Raw genomic sequence first — 25,887 nt, 5'->3', positions numbered from 1 at the left:
AGTACCACGTCTCTGCCCCTGAGACCCTGGTCCAGGGGGCAGGGACTGTGGTGGGGCAGTCTCCCTTGGTGTCCCTGCCCAGGTGGGAGAGCAGATGGTGCCACTTTCAGGCACGTGGTCTGATCCCATCTTCACTTTATCCCTCCACGGGTTAAGGTTCACTAGAAAGTGCAGAATTATTTGTGTGTCATTTCCTGGGCTTTGTGTCAACCTGAAGGTGAGAACTGAAGAAAGTCCTGTATTCCCACACCCAGAATGTAATCAGCTGAAATTCTTCTGCTGTGATGGTATCTCCTTAGCATGTAAATCACAGAGGACCTCCCCCCCCACCTTTTCTTTTTTTTTTTTTTCTTTCCACCGTGCAAAATCCTGCTGGGCAGAGTGTTCCCAAACCGCTCCGACACGCCCAGACCGACTAATCCAGGTGAGCTCAACTTTCTGGCTGAGCCAGTAAGGCTGGTACGGAGCTGCTCTGGGAGACGTGCTTCCCGCTCTGCTCCCCATGGCTGCTGCCCCATGGCTCCCACCCAACCTGCCGCCCACGGCCCGCGGCGCTGGGGCAGGGAGAAAGCACTGCGTGTCCCCACACTAAGGGCACTGCTGGATTTGGGGGTGGAAAAGGCTTTGACAGGGGGTGGAGGAGGGAAAGGGAGGAGAGCATCCTGTCCTACCTGCTGCAGGTACCCACATCCCTCTCTCCATGCTCAGCCCTACGTGCTGTTCCAGCACAGGGCACGCTTTGGAGCACAGACAGGGATGGTTTTTCCATCCATTCCATGGTTTTTCCATGGTTTTAGTCCTGCAACACCTCTTGCATTTTCCTCCACCTCTGCTGAGGGGACTTCTGAGCTTCTGCTTCCCTGAGAGGGGTGGATAATGCTGGAGCAGCAACGTTGTCTTGTCAGGGCTCACCCTGGAGTGGGTTTTGCTAATGGGAACTGAGCTCTTTAGCTCCTGGAGAACCTGGTGCCACCCAGCAGCTGAGGGCAGGGGGCTCTACAGGCAAGGGCACCCCAGGGTGGCTCCTGTGCTGTGCTGGGCAGAGATACCAGGCTCTTCTCCAGAACAGCCAGGGTTATTTTCTCCCTATAGAAACTGAGCCGGAATTTTGGGCATCCCTAAGGCTAAAACGGAGCCTTCAAGGATGGAAATGTGAAACCCAAAGTTCCCCCAATCACCCAAAAGAGCTGGGAGCCTGGGTCCCAGGAAGGGTGTCCCGTGCTGGTTATCGGTGGGGGCTGCAGGTGCCTGCAGAGCCCGGCACAGAGAGCTCCCGGCTGTGAGACACCTTCACAGAAATGTACCTTTTGCTCTTGCCTTCTCAAATGTCACCTTTGCCTGGGGCTTTTTACCTGCTTCTCCCTTCTGGGCGCTGGCAGCCACTCTCACCCCCGTCTCTGGAAGGGCCTCTGGGTCACTTGGCGTGGAGTTCTTTGTCGGATGTGCCCGTGGGAGAGCGAGCTGTGGGAGAGAGGGAGCACAAATGCTGCCTTCACCAGGCAGGAGAGGGCTGTGCCCAGCCCCTACGTGATGGCTGTGACACCCGTGGGGTTGAGCATGGTGGTCATCACGGTGCCGGACCCCCTGGGGAGGGGAAGGGGCCATGGTTGATGCCAACATAAGCTGTACTCACCACAGCTGCATCCTCCTCCTCCTCTTCCTCCTCCTCGGCAGCACCAGGCAGTGCCCGGGTGGCATTGGGCCAGCGGTAGTGGAAGCACAAACCGTCCTGCTCTGCCCCGTGTCTCCTGGGGGTGACGGGCAAAGCGGGGCTCTCCCCGGGGCTACTCCCCCCCCGCAGCTCCCGGCGGCTCTGCCAGCCCGTTTCCCTGCCACGGCCGGAGTCTGAGAGATCCAGTGGTGTGTCTGCTCCATCGTCCCTTGCCGCCTTCACCCTTTCTCGCAGCTCAGAGATGTCCTGGCTCAGCCAGAGCTGCTTCTCCTCCTTCCCATCCACGGCATCCTCCAGGAAGGACCGTTCCTCCTTGCATCCCGGCGTGATGCTCGCCCACGGGGAGAGCGGCCTCTCCTTGGGCACGGGTTTTGGGTCTCCATCTGCCCGCTGGCCCGGCTGGCACCGCTGCAGGAGGAAATGCTGCAGCCTCTCCCTCTGCTTGAGGAGCTGCAGCTTCTCCTCCAGGTGCTGATCCCTCATGTAGACCATGGCGGTGGGGAGCTTCAGCAAGGCTGCACCATCTTCCCAGCCCTCGCGGGGCCGTGTCCTGCCGTCGGTGTCCTTGGCCCTCAGCAAGGGGCTGGAGAAGCTGCCGCCGTCCCGCTCGGCCGAGGCACAGCTGGTCGCCAGCCCCAGCTGGTGCAGGGAGAGGTGTTTGTGCAGGAGGCAGAGCTGCTCCCTCCGGGCCGTCAGTTTTAGGTTTTCGTAGGATGGAGCAACCTTGGGGGAGTCCGGTTTGCCCGCTGTTAAGTAGCTATAAGGAGCAGGCAAAAAATAATCACATTAATTAGAGAATTTTCTTGGGATTTCCCCTCTCCTGCAGGTGGTGTGCGTGGTCTCTCCTGCCCTATCTGCACCCTGTTTCAGCTCTTGGCCCATGCACCATGTTTATCTTTGGGTGCTGTGCTGGGAAGGAGGGTCCTGGTGGCCGTGGGGGTCAGGCAGCCGGCAGTGGGTCCCTGCAAACCTCAGGAAACCATCCCCATCCCACCATCCACCTCCTGTCCCAGGGCCATGACAGCTCCAGGCAGGAGGCTGAGCGAGTCAGGGGACATGGTGACCGCTCACATCAGCACTGCTGCTGAGAAATCACTTGTCAAACCATGCCTTGCAGCCAGAAACATCCTAACTACCCCCATTTCTTAGTGCCTTGGTGGGTTTGAAGACCTCCAGGACAGAGGAACAGCCCACCCTCTCCTACTCTCACTCAACAGGAGATTTTTAAACTGGAAGAGGGGAGATTTAGATGAGATCTCGGGAAGAAATTCTTCACTGTGAGAGCAGTGAGAGCCTGGCCCAGGTTGCCCAGAGAAGCTTTAGATGCCCCGTCCCTGGAGGGGTCCAAGGCCAGGTTGGATGGGGCTTTGAGCAACCTGGTCTGGTGGGAAGTGTCCCTACCCAGGGCAGGGGGGTGGAACTGGACAATCTTCAAGGTCCCTTCCAACTCTAACCATTCTATGATTCTATGATTTTCACAATCATGCTGAGAAGGTTGGCACGGTGCATGAACCTGCCCTGCAAACCCAAGTCCCTGCTGTCACTGGTGATTTGGCAGCTTCCATGTGCGTGAGCTTTTCCTGGGAATGCTCAGCAGATCTACTCCCACTCTGGGAAACTCGCTGTCTCTATGAGTGAACTCACTGGCTTTGCTCAGCCTCTGTGCTTCTGAAACCATGGGGAGGATAAGCTCAGGGAAGTGCTGAGCCCGGCAGAAAAGCCCATTAGAATAGATAAGGAGGAACAGGAATTGCTGCCTCCCGTGGGGCAAGTTCTTCTGCTCCCAGCTGGAGGTGGGGGCACCTGGTTTGCTCCATGGCACTGTCTGCCGAGCTGGAGGAACCAGAGGCTGATCTCGTTGGGCTGGATTCCAGGCATTTTTTGCTGGTGTAAACTGGGCGATCCCCCCAACCCCAAGGCTGTGGGAGAAGCCTGAAGAAGAAGGTGGGCAGGTACAGCAAATACCAGCCATCTCCTCACGGTCTGCCCTGTGGGACAGCTCAATGGACCATGGATCAGGCCCACACCGTGACCCACAAGGAGGTAACTCACGCCTCAAGGATGGGGCTGTGCTCGCGCTCCGGTGGGAGAGGGGTCTTCCGTGCCGGTGGGGACACTGCAGCCCCTGAAGGACTTTTTTCCAAGAGGCAGGGTCTGGAGCCAGGTCTCACCAGGGCAATGGTTCCGTGCAGCTGGTTGGAGATCCTCTGGGATGCCTGTGGTAGAGGAGAGAAAGTCTGGATCAGCTGTTCTGCTGTGCACCCCTGGAGCCCCCCAAGCAGAGATGGAGCAGGAACAGGACAGACGGCTCCCAAGAGCTCTGCTTGGCACATTTCTGATCAACAGCTCAACCCCATCTTTGTTGGTTTTCCCAGGAAATTTTCTCTTTGTAGCGGAATCTACAGCATTCTGCATTTTCTGCCTGCACTGATTGGTAGCTCACATCTTGTGCCTCCCCTCAAGTTAAGCCACAATTCGGTGGTTTAACCAAGATAAGACCCTGTGAAACCCCTGACCCCTAGTTGGGCCAACAGACTTTATTCATGCAAGCTCCCGGCAAGCAGACTTTATTCATGCAAGCTCCCACTGGTTGGATGGGTGTATTTCCAGTGGAGAACCTGGCCATGGGGCCGAGACATCATCACCTCCATCTGCTGTCATGAAAGGCTCACCACATGTTCTGACTTGATTTTCCCCTGCCCACCTGGAGATGTCACCAACCCTTCCTGCCATCCCTATTAATTATCTCCACAGCCTGCCTGCAGTCTTAACCAGAACCCCTTTCCACCTGCTCTTTCAAGTTTTCTGCAGAGTTCAGGTAAGTGGAGCCAGTGCCAAAACAGAAGCACCTGAGTGGGTGTGTGTGTGGGCTTGGGTTCCCACGACCAGGAACGGGGCTCCAGGACCTGCCGTCTCATCCCCCGTGCCCGGTATCGCCATATCACTCAGCATCCCTCGGCTGACACATACTCTCTGCATTTTAAAGGCATGGCAGGCTTGCATCGACGCCCAAAAGGGCAACCACTGAATACCAGCTCTCCTGAAAATACCACTATTCATTATGCTGCAGATGGAGAGAACATCTGCGATGCTCTTGGGCAGGGTGGCTGTGGTGTATTTGTTCTCAGTAGCCACAACTCCCACAGTTTAAATCTTCTCCAGGCCTTTCCAGCACTCACAATGCTCCAGCTTCTTGCTCGCCCAGATGATGGAGAGGATATAACTCGGGATAAGCTACACTGAAATGATTGTACACAGCACAACCTCCACGGGGCCTTCACTCCTCAGAGCTTGCTTTCCTCAGCAAGATGTACTGAAATGATTGTACACAGCACAACCTCCATGGGGCCTGCACTCCTCAGAGCTTTCCTCAGCAAGATGCCTGAGAGAGGAACCAGAGCGATGGGCAGAGGACTCAAGGATGCCAGACGTGTTGTCATGGAGGATAAACACAGGAGCAAACAGAGATGGGCACACTCACGGCGGGGACAGGAGCACGTGCCAAACTCCAGATGCTTTGCTCACAGTGAGGGGCAATTTCTGCACGGGATGCATCTGGCATTGGATAGGTGCCCTCCTTGGCTCTGGCAATGGCAAACCACCCACCTCCGGCTAATTGTTTCACCCCCAAAGTGCCTCCTGCTCATTCCCTATCCCAGTCTAGATCTTTTGATCCAGTTCAGATCACCACAGTGGTGGGGAGAAGGCCTGAGGACACCAGGTACCTCTGACAACTCACCATTTCTGCCAGGCTGACTTCTTGGAGGACAGAGCCTGGGGAAGTCCTGCTGCTTGGAGAGCTTCTGTGTCCTGCAGGCTTTTCTGTAAAAAAGACACAACCAGGCCCTGTGATGGTCCTGCAGAGCTATTATGGGCTGCCCTGCAGTGGGCTGGGGTCTCACAGCCTCCCAAGGATGGCATTGGCTGGCACCAACTATCTCCTATTGAAGATTTTGAGCCAAAATTTCCCTCTGGCTCAAGCCAGCACCTGGTTGAACGTACTCTCCATGGCATGTGTAGGTGGCAGCACAGCAATGACATGGTGTCTGCATGACATGGGTGGTGAGTCCACACCTGCACAGCACTTGTCCTGCAGTGAGGGCACCCAAACCATCTTTGCTCTAACACAAAGCAGCGTGTTTCTGCCTGGACATGTATTTCCCGACCCACAGCAGATATTCTGTATATGGCAATGTCCATCTGAGCGGCCAAAAGTTTGGTCTTTGCTCTCCAGACCCTTTCCCAGAGCAGCTTTGCACCACAGCTCTGTCACTCTTCCCATTCCCAGGTCCCTCAAGGGTGGTGGAAGCCAGCAGCACCCACCTTCTCCCAGCTCCAGAGCTGGCACATCGTGGTGGGCTTCCTCTGCTCCCTCGAGAGCTGCTTTCTCGGTGCCGGCGCTCCTGCTCGCTGGGGACAGCAGAGCCAAGGGGGAGCTTGGGGGGGAGCTGCTTTCTCTGGAGGTGACTCCTGGGTGCTTTGTCCTGTCCCTGTTGAGAGGAGAAAGACATGACTGAAGGAGAAGGGGCAGGAGACAGAAGGTTTGAGAGCCACTGTACTGAGAGCTCTGAGTTTTAGAGCCCGATATATAAATATACATATTTATGTCTATATGGATGTGGATATACCGGATCCTCAGACCCACCTCCTTCCATCGCAGCTTATCGCCAGCTCAGCTGCAGCCTGGAGCATGGGACAGAGCCAGCAGGACAGCTCAAGGTCTGATTTCCCCACTTGGCAGTGGGTAACGTCGCAGGAAGCCACGACGTTGGGTAAGCCAAAACCCAACTGCGGCTATTGCAAAAGCTCTGTGAGAACCTGAACCTCCCTGGCTGGGCTTTCAGCCTGATGTAGGGGTGGATTCAGCATGGGGATGTGCTGGCTGTCCCCCTTGGTGAGGCTGATGCTCTTGGTCCCTATGAAGAAGCCATTGAGTCTGGGAGACCCACACTTATGTCATGGACAAAGTCTTGGCTGGATCCTGAAGCTGAGACATGGGTGTTTGGCTGGAAATATTCCCATCCAGCAGCTCAGGGAAGAGCAGAGCAGGAGTGCTTGGTGCTCAGCAAACCCAGCCCAACCTACAGCTCTGAAACCCCTCAGGTCTTGGGGAGCATCAGGGAGTAAAAGAGAGAGTTTCTCTTTAAGTGGATGGTGCTTCTGTGCTCCAAAGAAAACACATTTCTGAACTAATCCCTCAGTGCTAATTCCTCTGGACTTTAAACCCTTGAGGAATGAACTGATTTGTATATATTGGCCAGCCTGGCAGGTTACTTGGCTTCCAGTGCAGCGCTCTGCTGGGATAGGAACCTGTTGGTGCAGGTCGCTTCTCCCCCTTAATCCCATCTCAGTCCCTCAAGTGTCACTCTCCTGCCCTCAAAACACAGCCTGCTTCCTGCAGACCCTCTCTGGCTCCTGCAGGAGGGGAGCTGCTGCTGGAGAAAAGCCATGGAAGCCCAGGCTGAGGTCTGTGGCCAAGGCAAGTGGCCCAGGGCTTTGCCTCCCATGAGAGGTTCCCCATGGGGGGTGCTCAATACTCTCCCCAAAAACTGAATCCTTGGATGCAGGTGAACAGGAGAGTGAGAAAAAGTCAACAAGGACTTAGAGACCACCACAGGTGTCTAACATCTATGTGAATTAGGTACTAAAACACCCCATCGGGTATTAGATGCCATAGGAATTAGATGCCAAAATACCCCTGAGGGTGCCACGGTCTGGACGTAGCCCTGCTCAGCTGTGGGGACACCTCTGTCCTTACCAACACCCCTGGCAATGAAGGAAACCCAGGAGGGCACTTACTCCAGGCTCCGGAGTCTCTTCAGTTCTTCCTTGAGAGTTTTGTTCTCTTCCCTCAGGCGGTTCGTCTCGTTTGCTGCGGGGACACAAGCGGTACCAGGGGTTCAGATGTCCCCAGGAGAGTGAGGATACTCCTGGGGTGCACGGGGGAGGAGGAGAGAACAGCACTAGGGGTGCTGGAGGCTAAGGGATAAAAGGGAGCAGCAACTTTCTGACTCAGGTTTGGTCAGGATTGGGATCTGCTCCATCCAGATCGGGGGGAGAGAGTGACCCAGACGGGGTGGTGGCTGCAGCCCGGTGTGATGGACACAGCCAGCATCCTGCCTGCAAGTGTCACGGCTGCCCCCGAGGAGTAGGTGCTGTGTTAGCGGGAAGTCTGAGGGTCTCAGGGGGGATTGGATGAAAACCAGAGGAGCTGTGGACACCCAGGAGGTGGGCACCATGGCAAGGATGAGCAGGTGGGATCCCAGGCAGGCTCCTGCTCAAAAGCAGCACTCAGGGAGCAATGGCATAACGAGGGAGATAAACCAAGGGCTCATGGCACCTCTTCCTCCCTCCTAATCCCTAAAATACCTTATCTCCTTTATCCTCCTCGACCCTCCCTGTGCCAGCCAGATCCCCAGGGAAAAACACCCCGAGCCTGAGCGGTGCTGGGAGCTCTGCCAGAGGCTCGGGAGAACATCCATCACACGTGTTGCTTGATTTCCCTCTACCCGTGCTGAGCTGCTGCTGTGACTTTCCTGTCTTTGCCAGAGTGTTGCTTTTGCGGTGCCAAATGCATCTTTTCTTTTTTTATTTTCTTTTTTCCAGGCAGCTGACAGGGCCTGGCCAGCTCGGGGCTGCTCTTGGGGTGAGCATCTCTCATTTTTCTGGAGGTGCAGAGGGCTGTGACCCCCCCAGCTCTGCCGCTTCGTGTGAGCGGTGACCTCTGCCTGGGGAGGACGTGAGCTGCCATCCACAGTCCTGCTCTAATCTGATTTTTCAAAGCCCCCACGCTCACATTGGCTTCCTCCCTTCTCCCCATCCCCAAACCCCTCTTGGGTGCCCCGTCACTGGAAGGACTCAAGTCCAAATATCCAGGAATGGAATTATGGAGCAAAGAGACTCAGCCAGCCCAAGCCGAGCTTACAGCAGGCGGCGGTACGTACTGAGGATGAAGATGTGCTGGAGGCTCTGGAAATGGGAGGTCTCGTACTCGTTCTGCTTCTTTTTTGCCAGCTCCTGGGTGACCATGCATCTGTCGCAGAGACCCGCTCGCAGCCTGGGGGGAACCCATGGCCAGCAGCTTGTTAACATACAGATCCCACGGGGGAAATAAGCTCCTGCCCTCCCCGGGGAGAAGCGTGTGCATCCAGCCCAGTGCCCAGAATCGGTGAGAGGAGTTATCACCCGGGGAGCTCAGCCCTGGTCCTGCCACCCCCCCAACATCCAGCCCCACCACCAGCAGCTTGGAAGAGCTCTGCACGTTCCCAGGCTCCCCCAGTGCTCCCAGCAGCAAAATCGGGGTTCCTGTGCTACAGCCCACTTCTGGGAAGGCAGCAAACCCCAAACTCTGCCCCTTGGAGGGTGCACTCACTGCCACCCAACACCCCCTGGTGAAAAACAAAGCTTACCTGTTCTCTAACACCTTTACATTTTCTTTGAGGACCTTCTGTTGTTCCCTTAATTGGTGATTTTTAGCAAACAGCTCTTCAATTCTCTGAGCATCACTAATGGAAGAAACAGAACGAGGAAAAGAGGGTCATTAGATTCCCCCCCAATTCTGTGCCTTTATCCACAGTGACCCATCGAGGGGAAGGGTGTCTGCTCTGAGCCCACCATGATGCTCCCGCTGGTGAGGCTGAATGGCTTTTCCTTGTGTGGCTGGGGGGGGGAAACAAATGTGTTAGAGCCCAAACGCTGCCCTGTGACACCCACCCTTGGAGTTGGTGGCTGCTTTGTCCCATTTTATTGCTTCCCAAGAGAGCAAGACCCATCAGCTTGAGCATCACTTGCTGGTGGGAAGGTAAACTGGAGGTGGGCTGGGACCACCCGGTGCCCTGCCTGTGCTGGGGGTTTACACGGCTAAAGTCACCAACCTGGCAGAGGCAAAAAGGCAAACCCTGCTCTTTAACCCCCGCAGCCTTGGGGGAGAGCCTGGGGGGGCTGAAAATGAAGGGGCACAATGTCACCACAGCACAGGGAGGGCGGACGCGGCTCTGCTCACCGGCACTTCTCCGTCGTCAGCTCCGTCAGCTTGCTCTGCAGACCTGGAATGGGGGGCAGAGACAGAGAGGTGGGTGTTTATTGCCAGCTCCCCGCCCTCAGAAACAAAACGCAATGATAAGAACATCAGGAGGGTGTCTGGCTTCGCCTGAACCTCATCAATTCACAAGCCTTATTTCCCAGAAGGAACAACACTTCTCTGATGTTAAACGATAGCACAATTTAACGGAGCTGGGCAAGTTGTGCAAAACGTAAGCACATTTTGTATTTCCACTATTTAATGAGTCTGCCTTTCCCTCCCACCCCCAAAAAGTCTGTTTCAGTTTTGTTTCTACTTATTTTTTGTTACTGCACTCATTTCCCAGGTGGGCAGTATTTTATAACTCTCAGGGCTGTAAAGCATCTTGCAGGATATTTACAGCTGAGCAGGAACGGCTTTCCTTGATGGATCTGCAGACGTTACATCTTGTCAAATCCATTTTATGCAAAGTAGATGTAAACATGTGGTTTAAATTGCTCAACAGTTTCCTCCAACTCTCACATGGCTTGAAATTACACAAGAGAAGAATGAATTCATAAGTCAGAATCCTCCAAAAGCGCTGTTGTTTTGTTCATAATATTGATACTGGGAATTATTCTAATAGGAAAACAATTGGATTTGGCATTCAGTTGCTTAACCTAATGGCTCTTATTTTAATAATGTATGACCTGAGGAATAATTTATTCCCTAGAGGAATAAACTATCCAGCCTGACTCCAAGGTTTTCTTTATCAGAGCCTCATACTCCTGCTGCTTCTGTCCTATAGATTATTGCATCTTTCCATTTTCCCTTTGATCCCTCAGTATCCAAATATGCTCCGATCCCTGTCCCTCAGGGAAGATGCCAGCGGGTGCACGTCACCTCTGCAAACCTCCCAATTCCCCTTTATCACAGACCACGGCAGCAGCGGCAGGAAAGGAGCCAAATTCCCTGTGAATAATGCTTGGAGCAAGTGGGATTCCCGCAGGTGGGATATCTCCAGGGATATCGGATGCAGAAATGCCCTCTCTCTTCTGCTCCTCCTCATCACCCAGAAAGTTACTGAGTTTCTCCGTAAACCCTGTTCTCCACTGGGATAAGATGGATAAACCACACCAAGGTGCCATCAGGTGGTGTGGTACCCTGAGGGCCAGGCTGTGTCCCCATCCATCCCCCTGGGTGATGCTGCCACCGCATCTGAGCCCTAATTCCCAAAGCTCCCCCATCCGCACCCACACCTCCTGCCTTTGGGTTAATTCAAACCAAACGGGTCACGGTGGGGTTACCAAGAAATGGACCTCAGCCAGCTTTTAATGAGGCTTCTCGTGTCTCCTCACCTTGGACCTCTTTCTCATGGATTTCCTTCAGCTTATTCAGGAATTCTGCAAAACTCTCCGTGGTCATGTTCGGGGCTGTGCCGCACGCCGGGCTGCTTCCAGCCTGAGGGGTCCTTTCCTTTCAAATTATTCAGGTTTCAGTCTAAAACAGAAACAAAAAAGTCTGATGATAAAAGAGAAGTTTCTTGCGTATGTGATGTTTTGTGAAGTCTTAGAAACAGGGCAAAGCCCAAACCTAGAAAGTGAAATCATTTGTTAAACCACGGACAGGCACGAAGCGGCTCAGCCGGGGAGGCGTTCGTCCACGCAGGCAAAGAGGAGAGTGATGGCTCAGAAAATGGGAGAACTGAAAGCCCGGCTGAAAAATCAGGCTTTTCTTTTGCTTTTTGAGCTGTTAAAATTGCATTTCTCTGGGATGAAGCGGGGCAGGGCACCTTCTTGAGGAAGGAACCACAGGGCTTGTGTTGGGACCGCGTTGCTGGGGACGGATGATGGGAAAACTCACGGCAGCTTTGGTGCTTGAGCCTGATGGACCCATATTCTGCTGGGTCCTGAGATGCTCCTGCACATCCCTCCTCCCTCTGGCACCCCATGCAGCTTCTACAGGGACAACACGTACTGCTCAGCTGCCCCACTGTCATCACCCAGGCTCCCCGTGTGGCCACACTGCCTGCAGCCTCTTCAAACCCCTGGGAGACACCAAACTGAGTGTTCACCCCATTTTACAGAGAAATCTGGAGAGGCGATGGGCAGATGTGAGCACTGCAGGAAGCCTGGTGGGTGCAGAGCTGGTGTGGGTACAGCACCCGTGGGGCTGAACATAAACTGGGGCGCCCTGGGGTGCACTGGCAGCCCCCAGCCCCTCCACACTGGGACCAGTGTCCCAGCTCCTGCCCCTGCCTCAGTTTCCCCATTGAGGTTATGGGGTCATTTAAGGTCCATCACGCCAAGTGCCATCGTTTAGTGCTGGCAGAAGTGTTCCATAATCCCTGAGAACAGACAAAGTGCTCTGCTTCCTAAAAAAAGCCCCTTGTTTTTTCCTTTTTTGGTTGAAAACATCCCCAAAAAGGAAGGGTGGAAATCAGCCTGCCACAGCCCCCGCTCAGGAAGATGGGAAAGGCAGGAGGCAAAGAAACAGCCTGAAAGTCAAGTGGCTGGTTTGTAAGATTTTCCCCCTAATTTTAGGATTTTGTAAAGAATTTTTGCCCTAATTTTAAGAATTTTCACTAATCCCATAAATTTTGAAATTACTACCAGGGGTGAAAAGCAGAAACTTCATCAATGGGAAAGCTCGTTACACCAGTGATGACCTCATTCCTCCCTGGGATGCTGATGTCGGAATAAACTCGTTCCTCTCCATCAGCCAGAGGCTCGGATCCCCCGAGACAGCAGTGGGACCCGGTCCCTCCTGGCCCATGGTGGTACCAGGGAGGAGCGTGGGTCTGAGCATCCCTGCAGAGCATCATGGACGGTCCCCCGGGGTTTGGGCAGGGGGGTGCCCAACCTCCCTGTCCCCCTGAGCAGGTCAGCAAAGCTCTGCCCACCCCAGGGTGTCCTCTGGGACCATCCCAAACCGTGCTGGGAGAAGTGGGGACATTCAGCGTCGTCACATGCGAGCTTCTCCCCTAAAAATCTCCAGGTCAGTAACCCCAACCCCAACAAAGCACCTGGACACTCAACCTTCAACCACGCAGAGGTGATCAGGGAGAAAATCTCCTCTCTGTGGTTCGAAGGTGCAAGGCCAAGCTGGGACCCGGGATTTGCAGCCCCCTGGCAGCACAGGGAGGTTTCCACCGGGCTCCGGCACGCTCCCAGCCTGTGCCTTTATCTGCATGCAGAGCAGAGGTGTGTCGGGTTGCCTGCATATGCAAGATGTGGGCACGAGGAGCTGGAAGAAGAAACTTTCCCCTAAAGCATCTGATTTTCAAAAGAAATGAGGCACGTGCCAGCAGCAGCAGCAGCAGAGCTCGGCTTGTGCGCGCCTGGATCCGCCAAACAGCTTCCTTGCCTTTTGAGCAAACAAGCAGAGATCTCACTGTCTGGAAAAAGAATTAAAAAAAATATATTCGTTGCTTTCTCTCCCACTTCTTCCCTGATCTCTCCCAGCTGGTGAAAGCCACCGGAGGCATGGCATGGATGTCACAGCTCGGGATCGGCCACTGTGAAATGGGATTGGGAACTGATCTCTGCTGCTCAGCCCCAAGAACCAAAGCTGAAATAATACCCAGGGGAATAATATCCGGCTCGATTCCAAGGGAAAAAACCAAAACAAAAACCAAACCCTGATGAAAAGATGTTAATGGGAGGCACTTCTCAGATTCGCTGAGTCCTAAATTGGGCTCTGCCCTGGGCAAAGCACCTCCCCAGGGCTGTGGCTGTGAGACCCACTGCTGCCATCGCAGGGCTGGCACCCCCAGAGCTGGCTTGGGAATGCTCCAGCACCAATTCCCATCGCCTTCCCCACTGCTCCAAACTGGGAAGGGATTACAACTGGGAGCAGAGCTGGCGTTGGCCCCGTGGGCTCCCTGCCATGCTCTATGGGGCCAGATCAGCCCCTGCCCTGTCCCCAGGGCTGGTGTCACCCAGGGATGAGCATTTTGGGCTACAGGGCTCCAGATGGGACGTCCAGGGAAGGTGACATCCAGGTTGGGTTCGGACTCAGTGCTGGGTCTGGATCCTGCTGCCGTGACTCAGTGCCATGGGCAGAGCCCAGCAGACCTGGATTTGGGGTTGGGGTTCACTCCTAATTTTCTTTTCCTCAGGGCCCCCAGGTCAGCAGGAATCTGTGACCAGCTGGAGGGTCCATCAGTGGGGAAGAACTATTGTCATTTTCGGTGCTTTTTGGGATGCCAGCATCCATCCCTGCCTGCAGATGGGACTGCCACGCTGTGGGAAACCTGACAAGGACTTTGGGTCTCTGGTCCACACACGATTATGGAGGTGTTGCACGAGCATCACCCCCCCGTGTATTTGCACCCAGAACCTTTGGCCGTGTCAGAACAACCCCACAGAGAGCCCGGGTTCCCCGAGGGCTTCGGCTTCGCTCCCTCCTCACCTGGTGTGGACCGACCCAGGCACGAAGCCGCAGCCTCCCTCTCCTCCACCCCGCTCCAGAGGATTTATTGAGGGAGATTTATTGATGAAGACCAGACCACAGAGTCCCTCAGTGTGGAGCTCGCTCTTCGAGACAGGGATTTCATTTACAGCCCCGTGCCCTTTCCAGAGCTGTCACTGTAATATACACCCGGCGGGGCCGGTCGCGGGGCCGGGAGCAGCCCTTTGGCGGGCCGGGGGGGCCGGGTGTATTTCAAAGTGACGGGTGCCCTCTGCAAACAGAGCCCTAGTGTCGGGGACCGAAGGCAAACTCCTCACCCAGCCCCTAAATCCTTCGGGTTTGGAAATCCCAAACCCAGGGCAGGGCGGATGCCGACGGCCGTGGCTTTTCTCACCTGCTCTCTGCGTCCCCCGATGCTCGGCTCAGGGGGGGACACGGGGTCCTGGTGGGGGCACGGGATCCCCAGAATGTTGGCTCTCACACATGGGGCTGGGGCACCCCCTGGCATCGCTTGGGTACCGATGGCATCACTCCTCGGGGTGGGATGCTCCTCACTGCGGCCAGGGAAAAGAAAAGCATCAGGGAGGTTATTTCCTAGCCCGTGCCAGGACATTTGGGAAGGGACAGCCAGCTCTGACAGCACAGCTGTCCCCCGTTCCCTGGGCCTGGGGGGTTTCTGGCCTCTTGTCACCATCCCCAGTGCTGCCTGCCATGCTTGCATCTAGCCACAGCACGTCCCCACCTTCAGCACTGTTTCTTATAGAAGAATAAGGCAGCTCGTTAGCTAAATGAGCAGAAGTTGTTAAAAAAAAAAGTAAATTAAAAAAAAAAAGGCAGTACTGTGAAGTTCTGACACTTCGGATCAGAGAAGCTTAATGGATTTACAACCAGATATTTCCTCATCAGCAACACTGGAGTTGTTCAGCTTGTCTTGTCACCATCCCCAGTGCTGCCTGCCATGCTTGCATCTAGCCACAGCACGTCCCCACCTTCAGCACTGTTTCTTATAGAAGAATAAGGCAGCTCGTTAGCTAAATGAGCAGAAGTTGTTAAAAAAAAAAGTAAATTAAAAAAAAAAAGGCAGTACTGTGAAGTTCTGACACTTCGGATCAGAGAAGCTTAATGGATTTACAACCAGATATTTCCTCATCAGCAACACTGGAGCTGTTCAGCTTGAGGCTGGATTTATGTAGTATGTACCTTTGGCTGGGCGACTGCCGGGCAGGGCTGCTCTCACCAGCCAAACTTTCTTTTCTTGGCTACCCTGCCATGTTCTTGGTCTAATTTTAGAATTATAAATTGAATTTATACTCAGAAAAGCTGCCTGATCACTCATGGAAAATCTGCAGTGCCAGGAGTACTTTGCAGGCCAGCGTGAAGCTGATGCGCTGATGTACTGAGCACTTGGCAGATTGGGGAGAGGTTTTTTTTTTTTTGAGTGTGTTGGGCATTTGTTTATATTTTTTGCTGGGGATTTATTTATTTGTGAGACTTAACATGGCACAGGCTGTCCTAAAATGGAGCCCAGTACTTGGTCTCCACCGCCCGGGTGACGGAGAGGGGCTGGCAGATTGCAAAACCATCCCCTGACGGGTGAGACCGGAGAAGCAGCTTCGCCTCTCGCCTGGCCAGGGAGGAGGAGGAGGAGGAGAAGGTGCCTTCCTCCACCTCGCACAACCCGAAAATCCTCCCTGGAGCAGCTCTGTGCTGCTCTGCCAGCCCAGGGGCTGGTTTGCAGAGAGCCCTGGCCACAGACCCCCTGCCCCAGGGTCTGACTCTGGACGGGGATCCCACCCACTGCGGGGCCACGAGCCATCTCGCTGGCTGGTCCTTTGGCTTTGCTGGGGGCCAGTGTTGGTCACAGCCCCCTCAACAAGCTAAATGGGACCAGCAGAGCCAGGGAGATGCTGCCCCTGCTCATGTATGTGCAGACCCACCCCGTAGCTGGGAGGGGAGGACAAGAGTGAGTCCTCCAAATCCCAACCCCTGCACCTACTTACTTCAGCCCTAAAGTGTGTTGCTGTAACACAGCACAGCTCCAGCCACCCCAAAACCAGCAGCTCAGTTCTTCCCCTGCCACCCTGGCCCTTTGGGAGCAGCTTCTGCTTCTCTGGTGGTGACAATCACCAGAGCAACGGGGATCTTCTTCCATCACCTTATTTCTGCTTGAGACCACCCCAGGGTGGTGGGTGTCCCTGTGTGCCATGGGCACTGGGACATCCCTCCTCCTGAAACAGAGTCCTCACTGCCCTGGTGCTGCAGGATCACTAAAGCAGGAGAAATTGGTCCTCTGCAAAACCCAAATATATCCACGCAGCAGAGTTTGGTTTTTACGCAGTGGGGTGAGCCGTTATAAGGGGTCTGTCCATGCACTGTCCCCCAGTGGGAGGAAGGCTTTGTCCTCCTCCTTCCCAGCTCCTTCAACAAACACCTCCCTGCTGCTTTGTGGAGGTTTGGTGGTAAATATTTGTCCTGCTCCCCTCTCTGTGGGACACACACACTCTCACATTCAGACTCGCTGGCCGTGGGGGTGGTGGGCTTTGGCAGGATCCATGGGCAGATCCGTGTGCCCGCATAAGCATTGGGAAGATGATCAAAAGTAACCACCACTTATCTGCCTGTGCATCTCGGGGTAACCACAGCTTCTATAAACATTACTTAATTAACACCTCAAAATGCTGTGGGAAGTGGGTAATGAAGCATTATCGCATTTTTGGGGTGTTTTAATTGAGAAGTGGTGAGGCTCGGGGAATAGCTCAGGGCCCCGTTGGGAGGGGAGGCGCACGGCCACCAGCTCCACCCAGCCCAGGACAGGCTCCTGCTGCCCCCCCGGCCCCCGAGCCCTCCGCTGGGGAAAGTGGGTGGTAAATACCCCAGGAAGCTCTGACAGGTGGGGGTCTCACCCCACGCTCTGCTCGTGGTCCCGTTACACTGTGCACAGCACCCAGAGAGCATCTCGGTCTCACTGTCTCCTCCTCCCATGGCAGAAGACCTCGGCAGCAGCATCCCTGGGAGCCCACACTGCTCCTGACGGATGGAGAATCCATCACTCCTGGTCCTGCCTGGGCGAGCAGGTCTTGCCTGGGGTAAGGGGCATGAAAATCCTTCATAACCACTCTCACAACGTGGTACCCCTGCTCCTGCTGTGTTGGGGTCTGTACGGGCATCTTGAGTCTCTCTGATGGCCACACAAATTAATAAATCTCATTTGCGTGGAATAAACAAGAATAAATCTCTCCTCCCTGGGTACGGTGCAGGTAATGAAGTCCTTAGCTGAATCAGCTTTTTTCTTCAGCGCTATTTAAAAAACAGGGGTTATGTGCCAGGAAGATTCAGTCCTGCAAAACCATCCTGGGTGCTTTTACGCCCACTGGTCGGACCAGGTCAGCTGGATGGGGGGTGAGACAGCCTGGGGCACTTCTCCTCCATGGAGCTCACAGGGCCTCAGGGGACTGGGTCTGGCCCTGTGGCCAGGGCATTTTAAATCTGCTGGTGGTGCAGGTCCAAAAGTTGGAACCAGGTAGCTGGGACCCCTGCTGCTGAGGGTGCCTCACTGGGGAATGCCCCAGGACACCCCGCTGGTGGGGATGCCCCAGCTTGCAGAGGGCTAGGAGAGCACATCAGGCTTCTCTTCACTGATATAAAGCTAAGGCCTGGGTGGTCAGTAAATATTTCTTTTTTTTTTTCCTTAGTAGCAGGAGCTGCAGGAATTTTTTCTTTTTTTTTTTTTTTCCCCTTAGTAGCAGGAGCTGCAGGAAGGGCTCTGCATGCTCTGAAGACCTTGGACAACATTGCTGTGTTTGCTGTGATTCTGCCAGACAAGCTGCCCACCCACTAAAGGACGTGTTTCTCCTGGTGCCTGGGAGCTGCTGGGACCATGGTGGTGCCCGGTTTGGGATGAGGGGAGGTTGGGGGGCTACAAGGAGCCCTTCCATTTGTGGAGCTCTGCTCCATGTGAGCTGTACTTGGTGCTCTGGTCTTGGGCAACACCTCCTGCTTTGGGTTTCCCTGTACATCCCACGTGGCTCTTCTAAGGCAGTGATGGAGAACATCTCTGGATGCTGCTTCTCCACTTTCAAGGCTCCTTTTGGGCAATTTGAGCAATATCAGGGTTTCAGGCGTCACACAGCTGGGACCTCCCCAGGTTGAGCATGAGCGGGGCAGGAAGGGTAGATGCTTTCTCTTCCCGGCTCAGCATCTGCTCCTGATGAGGTTTAGGAGCCAGGTTCCCATTGCTGAGGTGCTGGAGGAATGTGCTTGTAGTGTTGAGCTGCTGGAACAGATGACCTGCCTCCAAAAGCCCTGGAGAAGCTTTGACAAAAGATGCCAAGGACTAATTCCACCAAATCTCTGTTCTTCAGGAATTCCTGCAGCTCGTGTTGAAACAGGTGGGAGGTGCCTCTTACCTCCCGCTTCTGGGGAGGGAAAAGTGCCCAACACCTCTCATTTGGAAGAAAAACCCACGCAGCGTGGCTTTGCCTTGCTTGCAGCTGTACATCAGTCCAGCCAGCTGCAGGAGCCTCTGCCGAGCAGAGCTGGTCCCCTTCCGAGTGCAGCCCCTTGCACACCCCATACCTGGGGGGCTAGCTGGGGTGTGGGCACCCTCTCACTGCTCCCGAGTGGATCAAGGGAAAAACTCAGTGGGAGATGCTCTATTTGGGAAATATCTGCTTCTTCAACAGGCTTGCACCAACCAAGCTTCTCCACCTCGTTGGGCAAAGCCCTGTCAGCTTCTGAGCCTCATCCTCCCCAGAGCAGCTCTGCTCTGCCTGGGCTTTAGCCCCACTGCAGCATCACGGATGGTCCCCTCTCACCAGCTCAGCCCCACACTGTGCCGTCCAACAAGTGGGACAGCCCCAGCCAGGCATTTTTATGGGCTGAGGCATCCCTGCCTGTCCCAAATGCTTGGTGACACATTGGTGCTGGGGACACTTTGCTGCCTGGGTTGGGTTTTGAACCAATACCATGCACCAGTGTCCTGTGTCCTCCAGTGAAGCCATGGGGAGGATCTGTGATCATCTCCCCTCTAAGTGCTTCCAGGGCTTTCCCCCATCATGGGACTGTCCCAGCAAGAGGGGACAAGGAGGAGGTGATGGGGACAGTCCAACCTACAGCACCAGCAGCATGCATGGGCACAGCTTCCTCCCAGCAACAATCCCACCTCTGCATCCTTCCACCTGGATTTAAAGTAGGGAAGAGGGATGACAGCCCCCAGTAACACCCCCCCTCGTGCCTGGGGCAAGCTCCAGCATTACTGAATATTTGCACTGCCCACAGGAGCGTGTCTGCACACCCCAGGAGGGCACCAGCAGGGTGTCCCATGGGGAATATGATAGGGACAGAGGGTCTGAAGGTGGGGGGACAGAGGTCTACCTTGCCCAGCTTGCGGGGGTCCTCACAACCCAGTTCCCACAGAGGGGAAAAGGGAGAAAATTTCTACTTAGCCCTGAAAACACAGATACAACCAATTTAGGGTGGGGAACTGGGGGTGGGAAGGGAGCCCCATCACCTTGTTGGAAGTTGCTGAGCGTGTAGGGGTGAGAGGGGGTGATGCCCCCCCGGTGCCAGGGTGAGCGGTGCTGCCGGGGACAGGCCCCGTGGCCAGCCCACGTGCTCCCACGGTGGCCACGGGGCCGGCTCTGCTGGCAGGGTGGCTGTTGCCCAGCCCGGATGTTTGCTCGGAGAAAACGCCGATATTTGCTGCCCCCCCTCCCTGCTCTCCAGGTCCAAACCTGACCCGGCTCCCCGCTCACACCCCCCCCTGACACCCCCAAACTGCTCTCACCCTCACACAGCTATTTCGCTTTGCCCGAGCCACAGCTGGATGCCATTTCTTTGCATTTCCCCTCCCAGTGATCTCTCACCACTTCTAATGCTCAAGTGGAAAATGCCAGAGGAGAAGTTTTTGTAAGAGGAGAGGAGAGCCCCGGGGTCCTGGCTGGGCACTGACCACACACCCCAGGCTGGCTCCGCTCCCTGCCGACCCCGCACGCCCACAGAGGCAGAACCAGCACTTTGCAACAAGCCATCAACTCCCCGACTGCTAGAAAAATCCAAATTTCCTCCTCAACCTCCGAGAGGGGACAGAAAAGCAAGCAAACCCCCAACACCACAGCCTCTGCCCATCAGATGGGAGCTGGCGCAGGCTCCGGCTGCCAGCACCGAGTGACAGCTCTCCCCGGGCGTCCTGCTGCCTGGATTTTGGGCAGTTCTCCATGTGCAGCTCAAGCCAGCTCCCTCCCCAGCTGCCTGACACTGCCCAGGGTGCCAGGGAAGAGATAAAAATCAGTGCAGGCACAATACTCACGTTGGGGGACCGTGTCTCTCCCTCCACTCCTCCAGCTGGGTTAAGTTGTGATCAAGAGCTGGTCACCTGGGGCAGAGAGACAGGAGTGAGCAGTGTGGGTGAACTTGCACAGACAAAAAGCCATAATTTTTTTTTTTTTTTCCTCCCCTTTGCAGTCTGACTGGCTCTACTGGTTTGCGTTTCTTTGCCCCAGCAGCAGAAAGGAGGCTCAGCTTAACTAAAGCCGCCCAACAGGTTCTGCTATAATAGGAGAAAAGCTGCAAGACCAGTATGGTGTGAACCCAGATAGAGATTTGATTGTTTTCCCATAATTACAGTCCGACCTGTGCTGTTGGTTGAAGTCAATCACATTAGCAAACAGACCCATTTAAATAATTCATCCACCATTAAGATGGGAATTTTTTTTTTTTTCATTTTATATAACTTGGCTGTTTCCAAGAGGAAGAGAAAACAAGAAAAATCAAATGTGACAGCAGCAGCGTCCTGTGAAACCAGAACAGCACAGCTGGGGGCACACAACAGCCCCCAGCCCAAACAGCTCAGGAGAGGGCAAGGAACATGCCCAAATTGACACAAGTGGCTACTTTCCAGTGCAGGATGGAAGCCCCTGGTCCTGGACTGTCTCTTGGGGACCCTTCACAGCAGCTGGGGACCAGGGGAAAAGTCTGGGTACCTGGGTGCTGATCCTGGCTGTCAGCCCTGGCTCAGCCCAGGTTGCCTCCCGGCTCCAGCTGCTGACACCAGCAGCTTCCACCCCTAACCGTGGGCTGGAGGAGCCCAAGGCAACGTGGACACGTCCCGAGCCTTTGAAGTGCAGCTCTTTCAGCATCCCCTGGGAAAATGCTGGCACGGATTCCCCTGCCCAGGCTGGGCAGGAACAGCCTTCCCACGCAGGGGCTGTGAGAGCAAGAGGCACATTCACTCACCATCAGTAGTGGGAGCACCGATAAAAAGCATCAAGAAGTTGTTGCCTGCTCGTCTGAGCCCCAGACAGTGTGTCCTGCTTGGCCAAGAGCCGCCTGGCAAGTGCAGGGCCCTGCTCTGCTGGTGTGGCCACCTCTGAGAGCGGCTCCACGCTGGGCAGGGACGCGTCCATGTTGCTTAACAGGACACGTAAGCTGGGGAGGGTGGCTTCCTGGTGACATTTCCAGGGCCAGCGGAGAGGGAGAGCTCCTGCAGAAGGGGATTTGGAGCATCTTCCTCCGAGTCACCCCCTGGGGCAGCCATGCCGTGCCATCCATCCCCAGAACTCAGTCTCCAGCCACCAACTTGGACCCTCCACTGGTGGAAAGTCACATCCCTCTGGTGGAAAGTCACATCCCTCCACCAGCAGCAGCATCACCACACTCATTTACTCCCCAGCTGCTGAGCTGGCTCCTTAAGAAAGCCCAGCACGGCGCTGAGCATCCTCAGCAGCGTTTCCCCACAGTGATCCCTGCTGCCCCACGATGGCATGGCCCATCTGCAAGCCACCAAAGCGGTGGCTTTGGGCTCTGCTGCCCACCCAGGGACAGGTCTGGCTGGTGGGGAGCAGCCAGGGCTCCCAGGAAGGCGGCAGCACGCCCACGCCATGGAAATGGGTGGCAGGTAAACAAGCAGCCGCTGGGCGAGCCCTGGTCCTGGGCAGACCTGTAGGGACTGTTTGGTGGTTGCTCTACGTGCATGAAATTCCTGGCTGGTTCCTCTGCGAGAGGGACACAGCACGGAGAGAAGGCGGGTTATTGTCCACCTGAGGCTTCTCATGAGCCATCTGCAATGGGCAGAGGAGAGGTTTTGGCCTCTTTGATCCCTTTCTCTTTCCTTTTGGGTTTTTTGCTTTACTGAGGGATATGGCAATTAGAGATTGATTGCTCGATACGGCCTGGTACCTCAGGCTGGTGTTTGCGGTGGTGGAATTAATGGCAACCACACGGCAGAGAGATCCTTGCTCAGCCCAGCCTGGTGACACCATGGGTGGTGGTGGGGTAAGAGGGAGGTGTGGGGCTCAGGAGACAACCCACAGCAGCCAGACCTCCCAGCAGTGGCTGTGGGACACGTGGCACAAGCTGTGGGGGCACCACCACCATCTCCTACCTCCAATGGCTCAGCCAGGGCTCTATCTGCAGCATCTTCCACTGGGGCTTTGGGGAGGGAAACACTAAAAGGAGGGTTTAATGGCTTAATAGCGGCTGATTGTGGGGAGCGAGGAGGCTCGAGGCAGGAGCAGCTGCCCAGAGGGGTTGTGCTGATCCATGAGAAGGCAGAACGGACAGTCCTGGGAAGCAGAAAGTGATGCACTTTGCAATAATCTTCACCTTGTCTTGCAGGTGAAATCACACAGACTGCTCATAGGAACCATGATTCCACCAAAAAACTGATGCTTCCAGGCTGAAAAGCCAGAAGATCTGGACAGGACATCAGTTTCTTTACAACTGGGAATGTAAATTAAAAAAATATATAATAATTTCAAGCCCTTTTTCTAGAAGAAAAGAATAATCTTCTAAGCAGAGGAACACAAACCCCCTAATGCAACCTGGAGGTACCTGACCAAGACTGAGACAGGCAGCTGGAACTGGAAAACCACGGAGACAGGAGAGTGTCTCTGCACGGGGAGGCTCCGCAGCACCGGGGCTGCGATGGGCAGCCTGGAAGCAGGAGCCATCAGATAATTGTATCTGGGAAAAAGCAATCCCTTTCCAAGCCAGAGCTGTCAGAAGCTGCTGCCAAAACCCATCAGCTGTTGCAGAGGACGGTCACTACCTGGGCTCTGGACAGAAATCCCTCCTCAGTCACCATGGGCACGTGCTGCCAGGAAAGGGCCATTAACCTGGAGGAGGGTGTTTGCCCAGAGCAGACTCCAGGCACTACACTGAATGCATATTTTAAAAAAATTAATACAAGTCCTCCCCAGATTGATTCTTTCTGTAAATTCACATTTTTCCCTTCGTAAGCACACTTCTCACCCTGCCAGATCCCAGCTGCTGCCATTGCTGCGTGAGACAAGAAGGACCTTCAATAGGTTTCAACCTGTTTGCTGGATGGAAAGGATGTGACCAAAATTAGAGGGAGCCCTGCCCTCCCCATTCAGGCAGGTCTGGGAGGTCTGAGTCACCCTCGGGCAGTTGCCTGCCCCATAGGAACCATCCTCATCCTCTGCCATCTGAGCCAGGGCCCTAACAGCCAGTGTTCCAAAGCTGGTTGTTCTTTGCTCATAGCTTTCTAAATAGGAGCCAAAACCTCCCTCTCCTGTTACCAAAAAAAGGAACTCCCATAATTTGCACACCACCTTTTAGTAGCAGAGCCATTGATAACACATTAAAGAAGAGTAAGGTGATTGCTCAGAGAGCACAAGCTCAATGTATGTAACAGGGAAACTTCCGATGGTGAGAAAGCCCATTCCCTGAGCTAATTCATACTGACTCCCACCCAAAATCAGAGAAAAAATGCGAGTTAGGTTTTCAGGTGAAGATGGTCACCAAAAATAACATCTATTATGGCTGTAGATTATCCTTCACTCCACAGGTTTCAACAGAACAGGAAAACTTCCTATTTCACAGAAGAACTCCACGAAAGCACATACTTGTTCCCACTGAAGGGGCCACCACAGAGAGCTGAAGACACCCAGTGATTACCAGAGGGGGGGTTCCTCCCTGTGGGCTGGGCTGCAGTACCTGAGCGAGGAGCAGGGCAGAGCTGGAGATCACAAACAGGTTCATCCAAGAGCCCAGGTCACCAGGGGAGTTCATGGTGACACGGCCAGAGCTGGAGACCAGCACCCTGCACCATTCCTGAGACAGGGACCAGCAGCCCCATACTGGGCTGAAATGGGCTCCTGGGCCAGGGGTGTGGGTGGAGGCCCCAGGTGAGGCTGCTCAGGGCTTGTAAAGCCCATTAGTGCCCCCAGGGCCCTGACAAAAACATCCCCACATCATTAGCAATCACTTATGGATATGAGGAACCAGGTGAAAGGGGAGTAGAGCCCAATGCCTAATTTCAGGGCACGTCACTGATAGTGGAGCCAGCATCACCTGCAGCAGCCTGGGAGCTGGTGGCCCCACAGTGAGCACCCCACACTTGCTAATGTAACTTCACAGGACTCCACTGCCGTTGTGATGAGTATTTTGAGGCCAGATAAAATGAAATAGAAAACCCAGGCTGAGCCAGGGTGGGATGAGCAGCAGGAGCACCCGCTGCAGCACTTGGGTGCCTTGACCTCACCTTCCCACTCCATGGCATGGGCATGCAGCACCTCTCTGGTGATCTCTGAATATACTGAATATTCATAGAATCATAGAAAAGTTTGGGTTGGAAGGGACCTTTACCAGTCATCTAGTCCAACTCCCCTGCAATGAGCAGGGGATATAAGTCTTTGAGATAAGCCTGAGGGCACTCCAGAGCCTGGTCCTCTTGGGCTTTTCATAAAACCCCATAAGAGCAAACCCACAGGGCGATGCCCAGAGCTCCCAGCAGCAAGAACAAGCATCCCAGAGCAGCACCACCGGGCGCCTTTGAGCAGGACATGCAGAAACACGGGCAAAAATCTGCAGGGGAGCCAGAGCTCCCAGCAGCAAGAACAAGCATCCCGGAGCAGCACCACCGGGCTCCTTTCGGCAGGACATGCAGAAACACAGGTGAAAATCTGCAGGGGAGCCGTATGAATCACAGAATCTTCAAGGTTGGAAGGAACCTTAAAGATCATCTTGTCCAACCGTCAACCTGACTGACAAAACCAGACACCCGCACAACAACCAAGAAACATCACCATCGCTAAACCATACCTCCCAGGGGGGTCCGGGGCGGGGGGGGTCCCCGGCAGCCTCGGCAGTGCCCGGTGCTGCACCCCGGGGATGGGGACATGCAGCACCTCTCTGGTGATCTCTGAATATACTGAATATTCATAGAATCATAGAAAAGTTTGGGTTGGAAGGGACCTTTACCAGTCATCTAGTCCAACTCCCCTGCAATGAGCAGGGGATATAAGTCTTTGAGATAAGCCTGAGGGCACTCCAGAGCCTGGTCCTCTTGGGCTTTTCATAAAACCCCATAAGAGCAAACCCACAGGGCGATGCCCAGAGCTCCCAGCAGCAAGAACAAGCATCCCGGAGCAGCACCACCGGGCTCCTTTCGGCAGGACATGCAGAAACACAGGTGAAAATCTGCAGGGGAGCCGTATGAATCACAGAATCTTCAAGGTTGGAAGGAACCTTAAAGATCATCTTGTCCAACCGTCAACCTGACTGACAAAACCAGACACCCGCACAACAACCAAGAAACATCACCATCGCTAAACCATACCTCCCAGCACTACATCAAGTGCAACCGGGCAGGTTGTTCCCAGGAGATAATTAATTTTTCCCTGATTAAAGCCACCCCAGCCCCTCAGCCCTGCCGTCCCCCGGGAGGGCTGTGGCGGAGCGGCGCCTATAGCGGCCAGTGGCCACCAGAGGGTGCTCGCCCGCTTCCCAACCGGCGCCGCCCGCACGGGAGCGGGTCCGGGGCAGGGTCCCGGCGGAGGGG

General features: G+C 54.8%; 1 protein-coding gene across 1 annotated transcript in view; it reads right to left on the bottom strand.

The window, feature by feature from the left end:
- RBBP8NL (RBBP8 N-terminal like) overlaps window positions 1-25,887 on the bottom strand; it is a 54,413-nt gene that overhangs the window by 2,909 nt on the left and 25,617 nt on the right. The window contains exons 2-13 of the mRNA XM_014955780.1: window positions 20,392-20,457; window positions 14,479-14,638; window positions 11,030-11,171; window positions 9,675-9,717; window positions 9,082-9,177; window positions 8,617-8,729; window positions 7,472-7,544; window positions 5,996-6,162; window positions 5,412-5,494; window positions 3,725-3,888; window positions 1,634-2,429; window positions 1,353-1,461 (exon numbers count right to left, since the gene is read on the bottom strand). Coding sequence (XP_014811266.1) covers window positions 1,353-1,461; window positions 1,634-2,429; window positions 3,725-3,888; window positions 5,412-5,494; window positions 5,996-6,162; window positions 7,472-7,544; window positions 8,617-8,729; window positions 9,082-9,177; window positions 9,675-9,717; window positions 11,030-11,096 — 1,711 coding nt within the window. The 5' untranslated portion in view covers window positions 11,097-11,171; window positions 14,479-14,638; window positions 20,392-20,457. The remainder of the gene's footprint in view (window positions 1-1,352; window positions 1,462-1,633; window positions 2,430-3,724; window positions 3,889-5,411; window positions 5,495-5,995; window positions 6,163-7,471; window positions 7,545-8,616; window positions 8,730-9,081; window positions 9,178-9,674; window positions 9,718-11,029; window positions 11,172-14,478; window positions 14,639-20,391; window positions 20,458-25,887) is intronic.

Source organism: Calidris pugnax, unplaced genomic scaffold, assembly GCF_001431845.1.
Source record: "Calidris pugnax isolate Ruff unplaced genomic scaffold, ASM143184v1 scaffold50, whole genome shotgun sequence".
In the NCBI taxonomy this organism is placed as follows: Eukaryota; Metazoa; Chordata; class Aves; order Charadriiformes; family Scolopacidae; genus Calidris; species Calidris pugnax.
Note: the sequence above shows the minus strand (reverse complement) of the source record. Positions and strands in the feature narration are given on the sequence as shown.